Here is a 19,718-nt window from a genome sequence, read left to right on the forward strand (position 1 = left end):
TTCACCCCAACGTAAGACGAACAATAAAGAGCTTTCGCATCGATAAAACAAACATCTATCAGCGACTACAGATCTACTCTGACACTCGAAGATGCCACGTGCATTTCACAAGTATTCTTCAGGTCATAAAAATAAAGCTAGGCCTTTGAACATTATTATTCTAGTGTTTTCAGAACAAGACAGAGAGAGAGAGAATAAGGGGCCAAGCGTCACAATTAGCTCCAGAACTCGCTGCTATATCACACACAGACAGTTTGAGCACTTATTTGGCTCTTTAGTCAAAACACCAGATCAGTGCTTTTTGTAGATCCAGCAATGAGTTACTGCTGAGAATTTCCACTGTATACCAACAGCACCGTCTAATAACTGCATTGTGAGAAGACACAGCCCTTTCTCTTTGATGACTTTTCAAATATATTTGCCCATATTTGCGTCCACGCCCAGGGACACGTCGCTGATTTGATGGATTAAAATTTTCAAAGCAAAACTTTTTTAAAAATTATTTGTCAAGACCCAAGATGGGGTTTGACCTTGAAAACTGCAGTTCAGTAGTAATACCATCAAGGATATGGTGAAAGTACTGCTCTGTTGCATATCAGAAATGTCTGACATCTCTGATTTAAACAGGACGTCAGTGTGTTGCTGCAACTGTTGTCAAACCTTAAAAAGAACTCCTTAATTTCATGACAGACAAACTTCTGCTGCAGGTCAAATACAATAAACTAGTTACAGTTACAGGATACAGAGAATTTCTATGGAGTGAAAAGGAGGCCGAGTGTTTGGCCAGCATCCCTCCTGCACACTTAATGCTTATATTATTGTAGTAAAAAATAGGGAACACTGCGTTGTCTGGAATTATAAATAATTAGATTTCCATGTATAGATCTAACCCAAATGCTCAATTTCTCTTCTGTCCTAGCACAGTGTTGTGTTTAAACTGAGTCCAGACTCTCACTGTGTGTGTGTGTGTGTGTGTGTTTGTGTGATAGGGAGAGAGAGCAGCACAGCCAGCAGCTTGCTAATCTCATCAATTTCCCAATGCAAATATTGGGCTTATTAATCTTCTGTGCAGACTCTTGTAGTCACACCACACTCTTTGCAGACTCTTGAGGAACACACAACACCCTTGTATACAGACACTTCACAGGGCTCAGGCAAAATCCATATTTATTTTTTCTTCTTCTTCTTGTTACCATAGTGACATTATACTCCAGGGAAGAAAGCAGGCTCACACGCCATCTCAGGATAAAAATCCCTGCGGCGGGTTTCGTGATTGACAACGCAAACAAATTCACGAGGAAGACCCCTTTAAAACAATGACAAGTGTTTGTAAGCCGTGTTTGCAGCAGATGCCGTCGTGTTCCATGTCGTGTTACGCGGTATTTCAAGTGGTTAAATACAGATATTTAGGAACAATCACAAGAGAAGTGAGACTATTTTCCAAAATGTGGGCCTATGTCGTGCCTACATTGACAACTCTATGTTAATGTCACCTCTAATAGATAAAGTTGTGATCCCATTTAGAGGAAAATAGACCGCAAAATCAATCCATCCGTCATGTTCCACTTATCGTTCATTTACCTTTAAATCAAGTCAACTACGGCCATTTTAATTAAGATTAAAGAGTAAAAATGATCATCAAAATGATGAAGGGCAATAAGATTACTGTTAAAAATCTAATTTTCAAAAACATAAATGACATTTCTGCAAAAACCAGCAAAGACTTGCTCTCTCCTTCGAAAGCTTCCTTTTGAAAACCATATCCTCCAGCTATTTAGCTTCCCTTTGAAAACCATATCCTCCAGCTATTTACTGCATGGTCTTTACTCATGTTGTTTTCCCGCTCTTTTCATCTTTTGTCATTTTCTTTTTTTTTTCACTAAATGTGTTATAAATGGATTAAAAACCCAAGGCAAAATCAAAGAACAGGAAATCATAAACTTTATACTGCCGGCCGGCAAAGGAAGTGGTGGCACTTGATGGAGAGACTTCTGAAAGTGTTTTACAAGACAACATCAAAATTTGTCTGCTTATCAACTGACAAAGAGACGGAGGGGAAAAAAAATCCTACTGCCAGACCGACTGAATGACATGCAAGCACAAGAGCGCAATTTATGGTGTGGAAAAAAGCTGCCCTTTCATTTTTTCCAAGTCTTGGTGGAGTGGTTGTTAAAGGGCAGCCATAATAGAGCCACAGAAGAAATACAAGGCAGCAGGGTACGGTTTTAGACTCGGAACAGGAACATGTCATGTCCGAATACAGATTGAGCCAAACCAATATTCATTCCTTAAATGAACAAAAAGGGAGAAAAAAAAGTCAGACTTCTGCATGAACACAAATGTCTCCTTGTCATTTTACAGTTCAAAAGTAAAATATTATTCACCGGGGACGCAGTGAGCAGCAGCATTTAGAAGGTCTGGCTTTATGAATGATGTTTTCCTAAAGGTGCAAGGAGTGCAGAGTGAAACAGTCAGACTCTGTGTAAAAGCACATTTATTTAAAATTACGATTTTTGGCGGTGACTTCAAGAACACCCAAGTATCTAGACATCATGTGGCACGTGGTCTGTGGCATTGGAAAGTAGTAAACTCCAAAAAGCCTCTGGCAAGCTTTTTTTTTTTAAAGAAGGGGAACCAGAATCTAATCAAAGACTTGGTACATCTGGTCAGCATTAGCATTTAGTTCTTCAGGGTCAGTGGGTGAATATTGTTCACACTGAGGCAGCAATGACTGTGCCAGGAAGCAATTAGATGGGGAGAAAGTAGTTTCTCTCATGGAGCCGTTTTTCCACACTTTATTTTGCACTCATTTTTAATTTCAAGAGAACAATAAATGCGAGGTCAAATATTATCGATTTTGAAACAATTTCTAGAAAAGATGTCATATGTTGTACATGCAGTTAAAAGATAAATGATACATTCAGTGATAAGAATCACCTTTGTTCTGTCACTTTAAGAGGTTGCCACAGTGTAGCATCCCATCATCATGGGATCAGCAACTGTTGCCTGACTCCCCACTTCATGCATTGCCTGATATTTGTGAGTTAAAAAAAAACAAAACGTTTTTTGTAAAATGTACAAAATGAGATCTGGCGTTGAGGTCCTGAAAAGGCCATGGTGTTCTGAGTAGAGATATTGTACTGACAAGAACATGGTGGTTGCTTATTGCCATGCAACAGTTTCTACTCCGCTACCTTGCCCTTTTCAAAGAGCTCATCAGAATATCATTAGTTAGCCATGACCTATGCTTGGTGGACGTTACCTTCTCTCTTTATCCAGACCTGTTGACCTGATAATGAGGAACTTATGTTGACCTTTGCAGTATTACTTTAGTTCAGTCAGCACTCTGGGAATGTATTAGTCTGATTGTCTGTAAATAATGTGTATATATAAAGGGTCAGAGTGCTGCAGTGGTTAGAGCCCCACTTTCCACCAGAAGGCTCCCAGTGCTGCAGTGGTTGGAGCCCCACTTTCCACCAGAAGGCTCCCACGTCACGTCTCTGTATCACCCAGTCACAGCTTCAACCATCTGAACCTTTGTTAAAACATCAACCTTTGAAGAATTCCAGCTGTATTGTCCACACAGAGGTGCTACAAAACCACACAGAGGTTTCTGTACTACCATCAATTGTAACCGGTACAAATAATTATGAAGCAGAGGAATTGTTGTCAGTGCAGTCAGTTGGGGTTTATCTGTAGAAAGAGCAAACACAGGGGCAGACGACTCTTTTCATGCCGGTGATGAGGAGATCATACCAGACAAGGACTCCATCCAACCATCCAGCTGAGTTCTGATTCTGTGCCACTGAAACAGAGCAATACCCCGGCGTTCAGATGAAGTGCCACTTCTACACTTTGGCTGCCAAAAAAGCTCTCGTGGGGAGGATTGCACCCGGCTTAATAGGAGTGAAATTTTTGCAGTGAGAGTCTGCAGATCTGACAGCCGGTAGGAAACAATGGACTCAACAGCTGCTCTGAGTCCATAGCTCATCTTGCCAATTTCACCACATGTACAAATTTTATGCTGAGGCAACTAACTTAGGCTGAGGAAAACTTTCATCCCTGCTCTAGATTTACTTCACCCACACTAACACATTCCAAAGGAATGTGTGCTCACACCGGAGGGATAAAAAGAAAACAATCTGCCGTGTCCTATAATGGACACAAAGGTACATATGCAGCTGACTTTTACTCATGAACTTATGGGGGCTGCTGTATGCTTTGGCCTCCCAGCATCCCCCTCTCCTCTACGCTCACAGCCTCCCTTTACTATCCCCTCTCCTCCTCCTCTCTCACTTTCATCTCTCCTCTCTGTGTGGACTGAAAGCAGTGCTTGCCGTCACTGTGCACTTCCCTGTGAAAGAAGCATTCATCGCTGCTGGCGCAGGAACCCTGGCTCACCTTCTAACCACCGAGGGCTTCGGCTTCACTACCCCCAGCCCTTGGGCAACACACTTCTAATGCAAACACTTTCAAGGTAAATGCATTCACACATTCAATTGGGAACAAACTGAAAAAAGAAATACATTAGCTGTGGAGTCTGACAGATGTTGTCTCAGACCCCACGAAGTCAGACCCCTGCCTCATCCTTTGTCCTATGTATTGAGTTCTATTTAGAAAAAAAAAAAAAACATTTCATTGCTGGAATTAAATATTAAGAGTGGTAAACACGCAAAGTGTAGAATAAATCAAATTTGACCTGGTTTGACTCTGTGTCCAATAATTAAAGAGTGTTTCAATCAGCTTATTAGGTGGACATGGGTTAGACTGAGGTATTTTTGGGGGGATGCCTGTGAGGGGGACACGTCTCTGATTTCCTACCATGCATCTATGATAGAGGTGAGCAGCAGAGAGAGAGGAGCAGCACAGCAGAGATTATTTGTGGTTGTCTTACCTCCATGACCGGGGCTGGGGAAGCAGAGCAGCAGGGTCAGAAAGGCACCGACCAGGGCTGTGTGAAGGGCTCTCATATTTTCTTCCTCAAAGTTAAGTCCTCAACTCTCACGTTAAAGACATGCCATTCAGAAGGGACTGAATGAGTTTCCAGTTTTGGGACCTGCTACAGGATACTTCTCTATGTGGAGGGGCAGGGCCAGGGAGGAACCAGGGAGAGGGACGCCCTCCTTCATCCACTTTCCACCCTCCACCCCCCGAAATCACACACAGACCTACACTTAGTGGCTCACACACACACACACACACACACACACACACACACACACACTAGTCTTCCAGGACTGGAATAGAATACAGTATTCTGCCATCCCAGCTGCTGCTGCTGCTCACACACGTGTTCAAGGCTTGTCATTTCTCACACATATACAAACTGTCAACCCTACAAACACATCGCGACAAACATAGGCATATATATACAAAGGTCAGTTTATAAGCATGTTTCCTGTATAACGCACAACTGCAGAATTAACTTTCTTCCCATTTGTCATTTCTCTCAGTCTGGCTGCTCCTTTTTTTTTCGTCAGACTCCCTCTTTTTGTTTTACCAAGTAATTAGAGTGGCCTTTTGAGACAAGCCATCTGCAAGAATAAACCTTTTACTTCTAATTAAAGAAAGGAAAAAAAGTAAGAAAATCACATTGCTCCACTCACTTGGAGTTTTATCTTTTTAGCCTTTCCCTTGATCAATGTCTCTTTTCTTTATGTTTTTGTTCAACAAACCTGCTCCTGGAGCTAATTAAACCCACACTTCAATGTTGACTGTTGGTGAGTTTTCTTTGTTGGAGTTGCATTTACTATCTCTCTCCTATTGATGGGGCAGTTTTAGTGCATATTTAAAGCATTAGAAGAGAAAAATCTTCAACTGTGCTGAACACACTCCCTGACTGCTCTCCACTTGGCTTTTAACTCCTCTTTTCTCTGTGAAGATGCTAACACTCAATTCAAGGTTTTGTATTTTCTGGTTCAATGACTGTGAGACTCATCGTTCATTATCACTTCTGTCTTTGTAGTTTCCGACAGCTAAAATTGGTCTGTGATTAGCATCTCCTGAACACCATCACTGAATAACTTTGAATCTTTTTGTGTCAAAAGTTTTAGCGATTCAAACAATTTCCAGATCATTCACGTCGTCAACGCGTGCATCGTTTCAAATTGAAAACTATCCTATGAAAGGTAAACTATTCTGTTCTGTTTATGTTGGTCCTATAAACACGCTGGCCGGTGGTAGAGGCAGTGAGTGACTTTTGTGTTTTTACAAACCAAACTGTATTTGTTAAAAATAAACAAACATAGAAAAGGAAGTAGAACCCATGTCTGTGTACTGAGGTGGGAGACATTTGAGACTCATTCCAATGATGTTTTACTCCACCGTGATGTTTATTTCCTGGGGTAAAACATGCTGCTGAATGACCTCAGATCACTTTGTTCTACCGACACAGATATAGCCATGTTAGCTCGAGGCTAGCATAAGATGTCACTTCACACAGATACGCTGTTCCATGAGACTATAATATACCTAGATGATTCATCAATTATGTACAATACTGCTGTTAAGTTCTCTGGATGTCAACACATCTGAGACACCATTAGTCATGTCTTAAGTTCCATCTTTAAATCTCTCTAAAAAGAATATTGATTAGTAAACAGGTTTAATTAGTTATAAACACGTTCATAGTCTTTTTCTTCTCCTTTTTGTCGCACAATATCTAAGGAATTTGTCAAGATAGGTACAAATGTTTAAAGTTTTAGATCAGCAGCACCTCCAGTGGAGAATGCCCTAATTGCTCTTGACTTAACTGGCATTCATCCGTTGGACAGCTGCAGAGAGCACAGTTCTTAACGCTGCAAAAGAGTGTGAATGACTGTAGCCGTAGGAAAACCAGTGACATAAAACGTGACATCTGAAGCGTGACCGGATTTATTGCAGGGAACCTTTTCTGTCACTTCAGCCTCTCTGATTATTCCCCACGACACAGACTACAATTAAAACACTCCCTCTGAGCCTTAGCCAAACCGTTTGCACCGATGACATGCTCTCGCCTCCCTGTGGATACATAATTTGCCCAGCAGGGATGTCACCCACTATATATGAGTGGGCTACTGCAGTATGTGAGATCACAGGCAAGTCTTATGCAATCCAAAACACCCGCAGTTCCTTGAGCATAATTACTCCAGATGATGAGTGAACCTGACTAAATAAAAATAAATTGATGCAATTTAAGACTTTTTGGGGGCTTAATAATACATGTCTGTGCTTTGATCACCCGTTTCCTGTGGAGTTTTTATAGGTCCAATGTAAACAAAACCCTCAGTTTATGGACAACTGTTCTCACCAAAATACATCATGTCTCCTTCCTCAAGGTCTAAAAGTGTTAAAGGCATTTTCCACCTTGTAAAAAGTTTAAGTTGAGGCACAAACTTTTTATTATTTATTTATTTTTTACATCAGCATCACTTATCTCCCTTTATTTATCTGCTTTTACAGCTCCACTGCTACATTTTAGAGTAATTTATGCCATGTCCTTGTGCAGATCAGCGTCTATTTTAGTAGAAGAGAAAATAAGACTTAATTATGAATTTATAACAAGACAGAAACATCATAAACTTTTAAAATCTGCTTTCAATAGTAGTTTTGCCACCGGGGGCACTAGATCAGACTGAGAGCAACATTTAAAATATAATTCCTTTCCAAAACACTGCGTTACAAACACGTCCGGCAGACGCATTAGTATTCATCCGGAGTGGCCCTTCCTGTCCACACAAACATTCACACTCTTCCCAGATTTGGTTCAACTCCTGGGGGGAATAACTGGCTTTTACGCAGCTAAATGCTTCATATTCACCGGCATATCAACGGTGAGTCTGTCTGCTGCTCACTGAGGGTCAGGTATTGTATAATACATTATCAGATTTTCAGCCCAAAACTGTTCCCACAAATGGGCTGAGTCTGCCAAGCAGAAAAGCAAATCAATGAGCTAAAAAAGAAGCTAAAAAGGTTCCACGAAGCTGCAAAGACGGTAATAATTCTCCGTCGCTCAGGGGTCATCAAGTCAATAACTAGCTCAAAACTGGCGCACAATAATGAACTGAAAGAGCCGTTGGTCAATGCGATTATTTTTCCTTTAACACACACGCAATTAAACCATTTCTCTCTAGACGTACTTGGAACATCGATTCAGCTCTGAGTTAAATCAAGACTAAAGCAAAATGAGTGGAAGAAGTCTTTAAAAAACAAAAATCTATTTTGAATGAAATATTTTATTTGCTTACCGTTCCTTATAGTTTAGGTGTTGAAATTAGACAGTGCTTTATTTGCTTACCGTTCCTTAAGCTTCTCTAATAAGAAAATGTCAATGTCTTTTAGAGACATTTAAACAGACGTCATACATAGTTTAGGTGTTGAAATTAGACAGTGTAACTTCTTACTTCTGTCATAAAACTATATGAATTATTACCTTTATATCATTGAAAGGTTTGATTGTGTGTTGACGTAATCACAGCAGCCTCTGTCCACCGTCCTCCTAACAATCTGTCTCACCATGCTGTGGTTGTCAACTCAACACAACTCAACAGATTAAATCGAAACGTCAAACCGTGTTGACGTAATCACAGCAGCCTCTGTGGACAAAGTATTGGCTCCTCAGTGATCTTCAGCACAGCTCTGAAGCGCCACTTTCACCGCGCCGTCTCAGATTTCAGCCTCGTGTGTAGCTGCAACCGTCTGGCCAGACCACCACTATGTTCACAAAGAACCAGACTTGATTAAACCACAGCAACTATGTCAGTATTGTTTTTTTTCCGAGCACGGGAGCCAAGTTCATGATAATTACAGCAGTAGGTTTTAATCACAATGATTTACTACAGTAATAATCTGGTGGACTGGGGAGGGAAAGGACGGCCTGGTATCATCGGCAACAGAATTGTTTCGTATTGTAAAAAAAACATCATCGGGTGTAGAAGATATCATTTTTCTAGGCCCTGGAATGAGGCTGCTTTGTTGTGCTCTGTTCTCTTTAAAGCTCACTTTCCAAGGCTCAGCTTTTTCTCTTAGTTGCCTTTATTGTTCTTCAAGGGCCATTGAAGAGACAGGGCACGGAAAGGAACATTCCCAAAACACTGCTATTAATCTATGACTCACAATTATTTTCTTTTCCCCTTGAAACCAAAATATAGAATAAACTGAAACCACCTGCACGACATCAGTGAGCCCTGAGGATGAGAGGCTGCAGGTTGAACCCCGCCCGCACCCCCTCCCCAATAGTCAACACAGGTCAACACCTTTGATGAGAAGCAGTGATGGAATGCAGGAAAGAGAGGTGAAGCTCAGGGTGACCTTGATTCTAACAAAGCAAGTTTTTCAAAAAGGTAGTCTGTGACAGATCATCCATGACTTGAAACTCAAATACAGCAGAGGACTACCAAAATATATTAAATGTTTAACTTGATTATATTCCATTATATCAACAGTATATTGTTCTACGGGTTTTAGATGAACAGCGTCAGACTTTTCTCAGAGGGGAAGAGTAGGAAGTATTTTCATATGTTTCACTGGCTAAACACAAGGATGACTTGTTAGCTGTAAGTTGACCACGATAACCTCATTTACAATAACTAAACAGGAACCAAGTCCTGTTGAAATGTTCACGTTGATTATATTTCCTAACACCCACTTTCTTCTAGAGTAATACTGTACTGTATACTACTACACTTGGGTTAATGGCCAATTAGCTAAAGAACTGTGATCAGTCATAACAGCTGATTTGAAAAGCTCTGTATTGTTATGCATCCATTAAGGTAAGGAGTATTAATCCAAAAAATATATCATATATATATTTTTAACTTTCCTCAGTTGTCGTCCTATGGGGTTAAAGTGTTACAGTGTGATAATCATGCCTAGCTCTGCCATAGGTGTTGTGAAAAAGGTGTTGATTAGTGTCTGGTGTTGCTAGCATGATGCAATGACATATAACCTTAAGATGTGATGAAATTACAGGATGTAATCAAACAATTGTTACCTCAGAATTCCTGCCCGAGGACATAATGAAAGGCTACTGGAAAGAATCAGTTTCTGGTTATGTGTTTTTAACTGTTAACCGACAGTGGACAGTTGAAGAATGAAGCATGAGTACGAAACATCAAGATGTCATTTGTGCAGAGACGGTCGTGCAGTGAGTTCAGTCGTCAAGAACAGCAGTGACGGCGCTTCCCTTTAGGTCGAAGACAATCTCACTTTTTAACATTTAAAGTTATGTTTTGTAGGAGGTTTGATGACTGATTTTACAGAAGCCACTGGGAAAAACAAATAATGCTCTCGTCTCCACCGTGGCTGTGGGATGGAAGGGTGATGCAAGTAATTAGTCATAAAAACCTGACTCATTAATTTGAAACAGGAATAAACATTGTGCATGTGGAGGAGTACAAAGCCCACAATGCCAGGGTTATCACTGTACTGTACTGTACTGTATATAAGATGCTAAATATTTTATCGCTATGCAGTGTTTCTAAAGAGACTGGAGGCAGCAGGGAGCGCATCATTTCATCTGTTCTGTAGAATGTTTCGAGACAGAAGTTGTTTTCACTTAATAAACGTGGACCCATCAGACACCTACGGAGCAGAGTTGAATGGTAGTCGAGTCTCAACTATATGTTGTTCCCTGAATGGAAACATTGTTTAGAAATTGATTTAAAGCTCTGCAAGTAAATATTCAACTATACAGAAATACACACAGCATTTCACATGTAAAGTATCCCCCCCCCCCAGCTCCCCTTTAACATAGATGTTATCACATTGAATAAACAAAGTGATCAAAAATAAACACACCCCTGATTGTTTGGTTTACACGTGTGGGTGGGCAGGGAAGCAGCCACTGAACTGAACTGCCTGGGAGTCAAGTAGAGCTCTGAGGTCAAGAGAGCACTTAGCACTGCCCTCTGGTGGTGGATTAAATGAGCTTTAATGACCACCCATCAGGCCCATTCCCCCACTTACACCTAAATGTGTAATTGTGATTACAGTAATGGATTGACTGAAGCAAAGGCTGTTGGTTTTTTTTAATATTAGACACACGAGTCGGCAGAAATGTTTCAGTCTACTCAAGTCTTTTGAGTCATACAATAAAAAGATACCCCCCCCCCCCCCACACACACACAGTTATTCATCCATATCAACAAAACTGATGAGTAAACAGTCCTTTCCGGGACATAATGGGCAGATATTCAGGGTTGGTAACTGGGTCCTGGGAACAGGGGCAGAGTTTGAGGTATTTGTAAAGTGTAATTGTCCGTGTGAATATAAGGCCATTACACGAGTGGTCACAAACTGTCAAAGAATTAAAGCAAATGTTTGATGTTACCATTGCTGTATGTACTACAGTGGAAAACTGCAGTGTGTTTTCATACAATATCGATCGATTTCTTCACAATTTGGGGTTTTCATCCCTACGACATCAGCCCTTTCATTCAAACAAATCAGCTCATATGTCAGTGAGCCGAGAGTGAATTGTATTTTCATGCTGCAATCAGTCTGCAAAAGTTTTCCCATTATTCTGTTGCTGCATTTCTTATTTTATGAGCTGTGCAAAGCCATGTGCCAGACCATTCACATCTCAACAATAAAACATCCCGGCGTGATAGAGGAGGTTCTTGTAGCGAGATTATGCACAGTGCTGCACCAATGGCTTCTAAATCACAGTTCTAAAATGAATACGACGGCCTCCTGTGTGCGCCGCGGTTGGACTCTGACGTCTTGAAATGGTATTGACGGTGAAGTCTAAAAGGCAGTTTTGTTCACAAAATGCTCCCCTGTGCAAAGATTTCAATCCCGACACAAACTTGTCGGCGTGATTCAGATACACTGGGTGGAGATGTGTGTATATGAATGTGTAGGCGTTTCACAGAATCAACGCCCACCTCTCTCTCTCTCTCTCTCTCTCTCTCTCTCTCCCCTGCAGGCCCTGTAACTCATCCTTATGAATACACTAGTGCTCGGCCAATTTTTTTTATGTGTTTGGAGGTTTTGGAACGCTCCCCCCCAGCAGACCTGGCTGTCTCCAACTCTCTGCAGCTCTGTTCCCCGTCTCCTCTTCTGTACTTTGGGGGGCATTGTAAAAAAAAAAAAAAAAATACAAAATTGGACTGCATCCCAAGCCCTCAAGAAGCTCAGAGGCTTGGGGTTGACTGATCGCTGGATTTCACCTCAAGCTCCCAGAATGGGGATTGTTGAAGACGCTTTTCCTTTCCACTGAGACCCCTATGGATTAAGGATTTCTGGCTTCTGTTGCAATAATAAGGCCTCACACACTGCCAAAAACACAAATCTGCAGTAATACTCAGCACTGCCTCAACTGCAAATGTTAGGCATTTGCACATTTGCCGTTATGTTACAGTTTATCTCTTTAACTGATTGGCTGTCCAGAGTCATGCAGCCAATCCAAGCTGATAACACACAAGAGGAAGAGAGCTCCCTGGACAGGTTCAACCTCTCACTCTCACCTACGGCCAATTCAAATTCCCCACTCAGTGGTGGCTGCCCGTGGCAACATGTGGCATCATGGTGAGAGGTTTGAATCCCACTTTGGTGGGGTCGCCTCTCTTCTCTGGAGCTTCTGAAAGTGATCACTGTTCTCCAGCGTCAGGCAGCAGGTTAAAAACAGAGGACATCAATGTTATTTTTGTAATTGCTTTTTAAAATGCACATGATTAGACAGCGTGTTAATGGTACTGTAACCTAAACAATGACAATAATAAACATCAGAAAGCGTGTCAACCCACCAGGTGGCACTCTCTAGAACAAAATACCCCTGAGGTAATTATAGCCTCTGAAGTCACATTCATTTTGGTCACCTGCCACTGCTGCTTGAAAACATCAAAGCAAAAACACACTGAACAGCATAAAAACTTTTGGAGCACAGAGTTGAGATTTTTATTTTATTTTTTAGGCTGTGTAACAGACAGGGAAAATGACCAGAGAAAACGTCATCGCCAATTTAACTGGATGTAAAGCGTTAGCTCATCATCAAAGCCCAGAGAATTGTCACGACTGACGAGACAAGACTACACCAATAATCAAACACAGGTGAACCGCTTCTGTGCAGCGACTTTTGTGCTGCCCCTACAGACGACCCTCGGAAGTGTATTTGATACATCAGCTTTCTCTCCGAGCAAATCTGCAGCTGGGATTGATCCACATTAGATCTGTATGGAAATCTGATTCCATTAACAGCATTGATTACATTACAGCAGAGTCACTACATCAGCCCCCTCATCATCATCATCATCCCGTCCATATATGCTCACAATTAGGAAGACGAAAGATGTGTGTTTTGGACACAGATGTCAACAGTCTGCGGAAGCACATTACCAAAATGAAACCGCGGAACAATGCAGTTAACACAATGAGGAGTCATTTACAGCCGGTATAAATGATCAGCCGAGGCCGACGGTGGGCGTCGGTGTAATGACACCACTGATAGGATCAGACGCAGGGCTTTGGCGGGAATTGATACAGCAGCAGATAATTAAATGTAGCCCTCATGTCTAAACAACGCCAATACAGAACCTCGGCTTCTATACGTTTATATTGGAACGCATTGATCGCAGCAGCTTTCATCAGTGTGAGCAATGAATTCCAGCGTAAGCTGGTGTGAATATAACGGGATGCGACTTCCATTGCACAATAGCAGGGATTACCGAAGCCCACTTTCCTGATCTCCCTACGGTCACAAGAAAAGTAATTACTGGACTTTTGCACTTGATAAAACCAAGACTGAGACAAATGGACAGCCTTCTTGGTTTTGGCCTCAAAGTGAAACGCGTCAATATTTCCTCTGCTAATCCTTTCTCCCAGTGTTGAGAGCTCTAAAGTGAGACTTGAAAGACATTTAAGAGGAGGTGGAAAAGCAAGCGGATCGTTATTTTCTCCTCCAAGAAGACACGTACACACGGAGGGAATTACACACACAGCCGCTGGTTTGTTATTCTTTTTATTTGTAAAGTGATTTATCAGATTTTACCCCTACACAGGTTTACTGTTTCAATGTCTATCCAGGGGCTATGATATACTTTGGAGGACTATTTTTTTCCTCTTCTACGTAATGGTTCTAAAAGGCTATTGACCGCTTAGTTTTCCTTAAAGTACCGACACATCGACCAGACCTATTAAACTGTCCCTCAAAAAACGATTCTGTTTGCAGATAGAGGTGAAATACTGTAGCTCCAGGTGTGAATGTTTTTGTTTCTCCTTCCATTGTGTATGTGTGTGTGTGTGTATGGATGATCTGTGGATCCAATGAGTTCTCCACAGATTCTGGTACCTAACGTCTAACAGGTGCAATTTATAAACATTAGGTACAGTAGCATTATGAAGCTAAACCAAGGACAAAATAATAACTAACTTCAGTCGACCAATAAAAATGAGCTGAAAACCAACACTACAAACACAATTGAATCAAATATTTTCTTTTTTTTCAAGAATGCCTTCACCTGACATTCAAATTCAACTCCTCTACAGACCATGTCAGCTTTAAAAGACCATCATCACACGTCCATGCTCCAGAGCGTCTCTCTTTTATTATTTCCATAACTGCTGTGTGAGTGAGAGATACTGTATGAGATATGAGTTCATTCTTCACATGAAGTATTAATGAAATTATACAAACTTTTTCATCTAAAACTTCTATGGACCAGATATTAATAAACGACAAATAAAAGACGTAAGTAAACTGTGACCAAAGACACAAGACAATCAAACATGGTTGGACAGACCTGGTCAAAAATCCTGTTCATTCTCACAACTAACAAATCTCATAAAGTATGTAAAGGTCTTTAACAGGGGGTCTGCGACCCCTGGAGGGTCCACGGATGTATTGCAGAGGGATTTTGTCAGTCACTTGAATTCAAAGGAATTCAAAATACTGAGGTAAGTTTTTTTAAATGATATAAGGCTAGGTTTAATGTAAAAGAAAAAGGTACATAGTGCAATAGACAGCGTGTTCTTTTTTTTAGTTTTGAATTTACTAAATTAAAAAGTGATAAGCTTAAATGTCAAAAACGTTATTTTATCAAACAGAGTTGTGTTTTAAAGAAAATTTTAAAAAATGTTTCTATGTAAAAATTGTAAAAACTGTCCCTGTTGAGGCAGTGAGGAAGGTAAACCGTCTGAACTGAAGTGTTGGGCCGGTGTCACGGCTACAGCTGCGACACTAACCACACACACACCCTATTCTCAATCCTTAGGCATTATTGAAAAATTGTTCAATACTCTCCAGCTGCAGCGGAAAGTCTTTCTCTCAGTGTTTTAAGTGTCCATGACTTTTTGTCAACCCCTTCATGTAAAAGAAAAAATAAGATTAGATTCTGACCTTAGCATCTGCGTCTGTTGTCTCATCCCAAAGATTTGTTGTCACAGAGAGATTTTGTTGAGGAAGGTGCAGCATCGTCTACAGAACAGAAAAGAAAAAACAATTATCACACATTTTGCCTTCAAGTCTTACCTTCATGCATTAAAAAAAACAGCAACTTTTATTTATCCCTGTGGCGATTCAAGCAAAGAGAAACAAGCTAAAGAAAATAACATGGTATAACAACAATAACGACAGGTCAGAGAAGTGTCTTGGTAATAAATGACAACAACTCCAGTGCTGAGGAGCAGATTATATAAACGCTGTATATACCTTATAATATTAATCATAGGATAATTAGAATACTGCACATGCGAACAAGAAGAAAAAAACAGAACATAAATAACAAGGTGAAGTCAATATTTGATGTGTGTGAACCAGTGTTACCCTGCAGTCAAATGTGACAGCATGTAAAATTCATGTGAATAAAGCCATCCTGCATCCTCTTCAAAATGAAGAGTTTGAGGTTTGGAATTGGGGATATTTTGCAAAATGTCACCATGGAGATGGGAAATGAGGTCAGAAGTGGAGATAAGTTTACAGCCTGGCAGTTTGATTGTGCAAAAAAAATAAAAAAAAACCTTTTTTTTATCCTTTTTGCTGCTTCTAATACAGCTGATAATGGAGCCTTTTCTGTCAGTAAATGTTCACATGTCTGACTGGTGGGAGTCATTGTTAGCTTCAAGGTTGGCTAAACTCATTCTGCTAATGATTTACAAACTCATTAAAGACCACAGTTTACAGTTGAAGGGTGCACAGATGGTATACGACTTAGTTCACGTTGTTGCCATATTACACAGGTGCTTTGTTTGTTTCTGAAAATCTGCATCTCACTCTCTGGAAACAGACTGAAATAAAAAGTTGAACCAAAGAGAGTTACTGACTATTGTTCTTAGTAAATCATTCAATTAAATAGTCTTGTGTTGTGAAAAACAATTGTCAATTAAAAGTGTATTGTCAATTAATACAGTCTAATTCTTGTTTTCCTTTTTTTTCTTTTCATTGTGATGAACTGCTGGATCAGATGCATCTGTCACAATGATTTAATTTTAATATTTTTTGTTTGTTTCTGAAAATCTGCATCTCACTCTCTGGAAACAGACTGAAATAAAAAGTTGAACCAAAGAGAGTTACTGACTATTGTTCTTAGTAAATCATTCAATTAAATAGTCTTGTGTTGTGAAAAACAATTGTCAATTAAAAGTGTATTGTCAATTAATACAGTCTAATTCTTGTTTTCCTTTTTTTTCTTTTCATTGTGATGAACTGCTGGATCAGATGCATCTGTCACAATGATTTAATTTTAATATTTAAAAATGTTTTGAGGTCTTTCATTCAATGCTACATTTTGTACCTGTAAAACATGACAAATCATAGACAACCTCTCTTTGCCCCAGTCCAAAAGTCTAAATAGAGCCATATACAAAAGTTATAATTCAATACAGAACAGAACCAAAACTTTTTTTGGAGAAAAGTGGCAAAAGAAGTTTCACAGATTTTTTACGATTTTGGTAAAGTAGAAAAAAAGCCTCCTTTTAACCCACCTTTAAATGCAAGGCCACTAAAAGGAACACTGTGAGGAAGCGGCGGATAAACAGCAATCCCCAATAAGAACACTTTGTCTCTCGGAACGAAATTTTGATGTTCAGGATTAAGATGTGATCTCAGATTGGATATGAAAAGAACACATTTTTCGTGAAAATATACAAGGGATGTGTTTCTTAAGTGAAGTCCTCAGAAAGAGAGAGAGAGGGAGAGGGAGTGAAGGATCAGAGAATGTATTGGGAGCAGAGCTGGCAAACTGAGCATAAGAAGAATCTCCAGAGAAGCCGACGTCTCTGAAGAGCTGGAAATAGTTTGATATTTACAGCAGTGGGGATTATAAAACCCATTTGGGTCTTTCTTGGCTCATTAAGGATGAAAAGATTGAGTGTGCTCGTGGATATTAAATCCTAATGATTGTGGATTTTTCATATTTACTGCCTGATGATTATAAAATGTGTTGTTTGTGGGCTCGGCCAACCTATCATGGCATTTAAACCGATTCCTTGTACTTTTACTCATGAAACTATTCATTAATGACTCTTGATTAGAGGATTACAAAAACTACACACTGTTTTTATTTTAAATGTCACAAAGTGGAGTCTCAGGAATGAAAACGTGCAAAAACATTAACATTCATTAGTATTCTAATTATATAACATCTACTACAGCAGGTATGAATTTATAAAACTGCATACACTTTCCAATCCCGTGGCATAAAAGGCATAAAATACTTCTACTGGTACTCACAATTCACTTGCTGATGCATTTCATTAAACAGGAGCCAGTGATTTAAGTAAAAATGTGTGAATGGTGCTAAAGCTCTGTTCACTTTCCGGTCAACTGGTCACGTTAACTTCGCTTTTTTTTTTATAATATCAAAATTAAGAATGCGTTCACTATGAATTTAATTCTCTATTTTACTATACAGCTAGGAAGACCTACCTCTGAATGGAGTACTACTGCTTATTACATAAAACAGTGACCCAGGTTTTCTAACTGACTGGGCGTCAGTGAGCTGAAGTATGAGGCTGTGAGTGCAAACCCCAACATCTGCTGAAGCGCTGTTGAGCAGATCACTAGGCAGCACGAAGGGCCAGTGTGGCTCTGTTGAGAGACAGCTTTTCACACCACGGCTCATGAGAGCTCACAGGCCTCATTTGCAATCGAGTGTCGAGAACTTCAGCTCTTAACCTGATGGGGACGGTTCAGCGGCCTGGCGACGTCCCTGCTTTTCTAACATTTCCGCCATCTAAATTGCAGCCGGGTTCATTCGTGGCCGTCTCTCGACACCGTGCTAATTGTTTTGATCTCCAGGGCTGACTCCTGTCATTTGCATGACAAACAACTGGAATGACATTCAGCTGTATTATCTTTTTTTTACACCCTTGTTTTGACTGAAATGACTTTTTTGTAAAGTGAGTGTGACAATATAAACCGTCAGAAAGTGACATTCAACATTCACCTCCGTACGACCTCCAGCCTTTTAGGGATCGACGCACAAAACCTTGTCACTTCCCCAAATATCAAGTGGGTCGTTTGACACGTGTTAAACGTTTCAAAATGTCAGGGGAAAAACGTCAGGTTTCATTACTTCGGAAAATACAACGCAAAAATGAGCTACTGTATATAAAGTCATATAGTATTTTGTGGTTTCCTATTGGTCATTTAGTTGTTTTTTTCTACAGTTAAAATACTGCAAAAAGTTACAGACAATTGGCAATATATATCCATATATATATACACACACACACTGCAAAAAGTTACAGACAATTGGAAATATATATCCATATATATAACATGTATACATGTATATAAAATATTTATATGTGTGCATATACACACACATTACATCTATATATAATACACACATACATACAGTTATATACTGTATGTATACATATAAATATATACATACACGTGTTGTTATGACGTACCATTTACAACTTTATTAATTTATTGTATTTCATATATTTTATTTATTTGTAATGTATTATATGTTATATATGTACTTATTTTTGCTTTTTTATATATAGGCTACAGGCTAATTATACTTTGATATTTGAAAATAATTTAATCAACTTTCATTTCTTTTACTAGGAAATTCAACAAATAATGTCTTTCCAGAGTCAGCAAGTAATCAGGTTAAAGAACTGAGATTTTATTGCTGACCAAATTATTGATGATTGCAATATATTTTATAAATGAGCTCCGCAGGTTATAGTCCCTAATTACAGTAGTGTCAGAGTTACTTACTTTGTTAGTGACGCCACATCTACAGTCACAGGTCAGAGACGGACCTTTGGAAACAAGCAGAGAAGTTCACCTTTTCAAATGTATGCAGGGACATTGGCTACTGACAAATCACTATCACACTGAAGCAGATGTGCTGTGACATGCAAATGAATATGTAAATTACACATTTCCAAGTCTCACATTCACTCAGCGGAATCAAATATCTCCCGAGCCAAATGAGGGACTCCTCCGTGTGTCCAAGATGAAATATTTCATTTAGTAAAAAACTGCAGAGATCTGAGATGTTTTATTTACGGTGGTAAAATTAGGTTGTACTTATGTAACTTATGTGACTTATGTAATATTCTTTGTACTCTCATATTTTAGCACACTAGACTTAGTGGGGAAAAAAAAGTTGCCACCTAGCTGACATTTCACTGATGTAACAGGTGATTCTCACAAACTGTGAGACGCCTCATTTCCGCAACAGTAAAAACACAGCGCTGTCTCCGACACTGGAAGATCATTTTATATTTCTTAGGAATTCTCGGCATGCCATGACAAGCAAACAAAGACAAAATCCCACCAG

The 19,718-nt window shown here is 39.8% G+C and overlaps 1 protein-coding gene and 1 long non-coding RNA gene across 2 annotated transcripts in view; both read right to left on the minus strand.

Moving 5' to 3' along the window:
• cspg4 (chondroitin sulfate proteoglycan 4) overlaps window positions 1–6,109 on the minus strand; it is a 63,555-nt gene extending 57,446 nt beyond the window's left edge. The window contains 1 exon segment of the mRNA XM_025056249.1: window positions 4,895–6,109. Within this exon segment, the coding sequence (XP_024912017.1) occupies window positions 4,895–4,970 (76 nt within the window). The 5' untranslated portion in view covers window positions 4,971–6,109.
• A 1,024-nt stretch (window positions 6,110–7,133) lies between these two features.
• Window positions 7,134–19,718, minus strand: LOC112487106 (uncharacterized). The gene is made up of 3 exons (XR_003049881.1): window positions 19,151–19,718; window positions 15,314–15,391; window positions 7,134–7,494 (listed from the first exon to the last, which is right to left on the minus strand). It is a non-coding gene; the product is annotated as an uncharacterized LOC112487106 (long non-coding RNA).

The sequence above is a fragment of the Cynoglossus semilaevis genome, chromosome 6 (assembly GCF_000523025.1).
Source record: "Cynoglossus semilaevis isolate Cse_v1.0 chromosome 6, Cse_v1.0, whole genome shotgun sequence".
Taxonomy (NCBI): Eukaryota; Metazoa; Chordata; class Actinopteri; order Pleuronectiformes; family Cynoglossidae; genus Cynoglossus; species Cynoglossus semilaevis.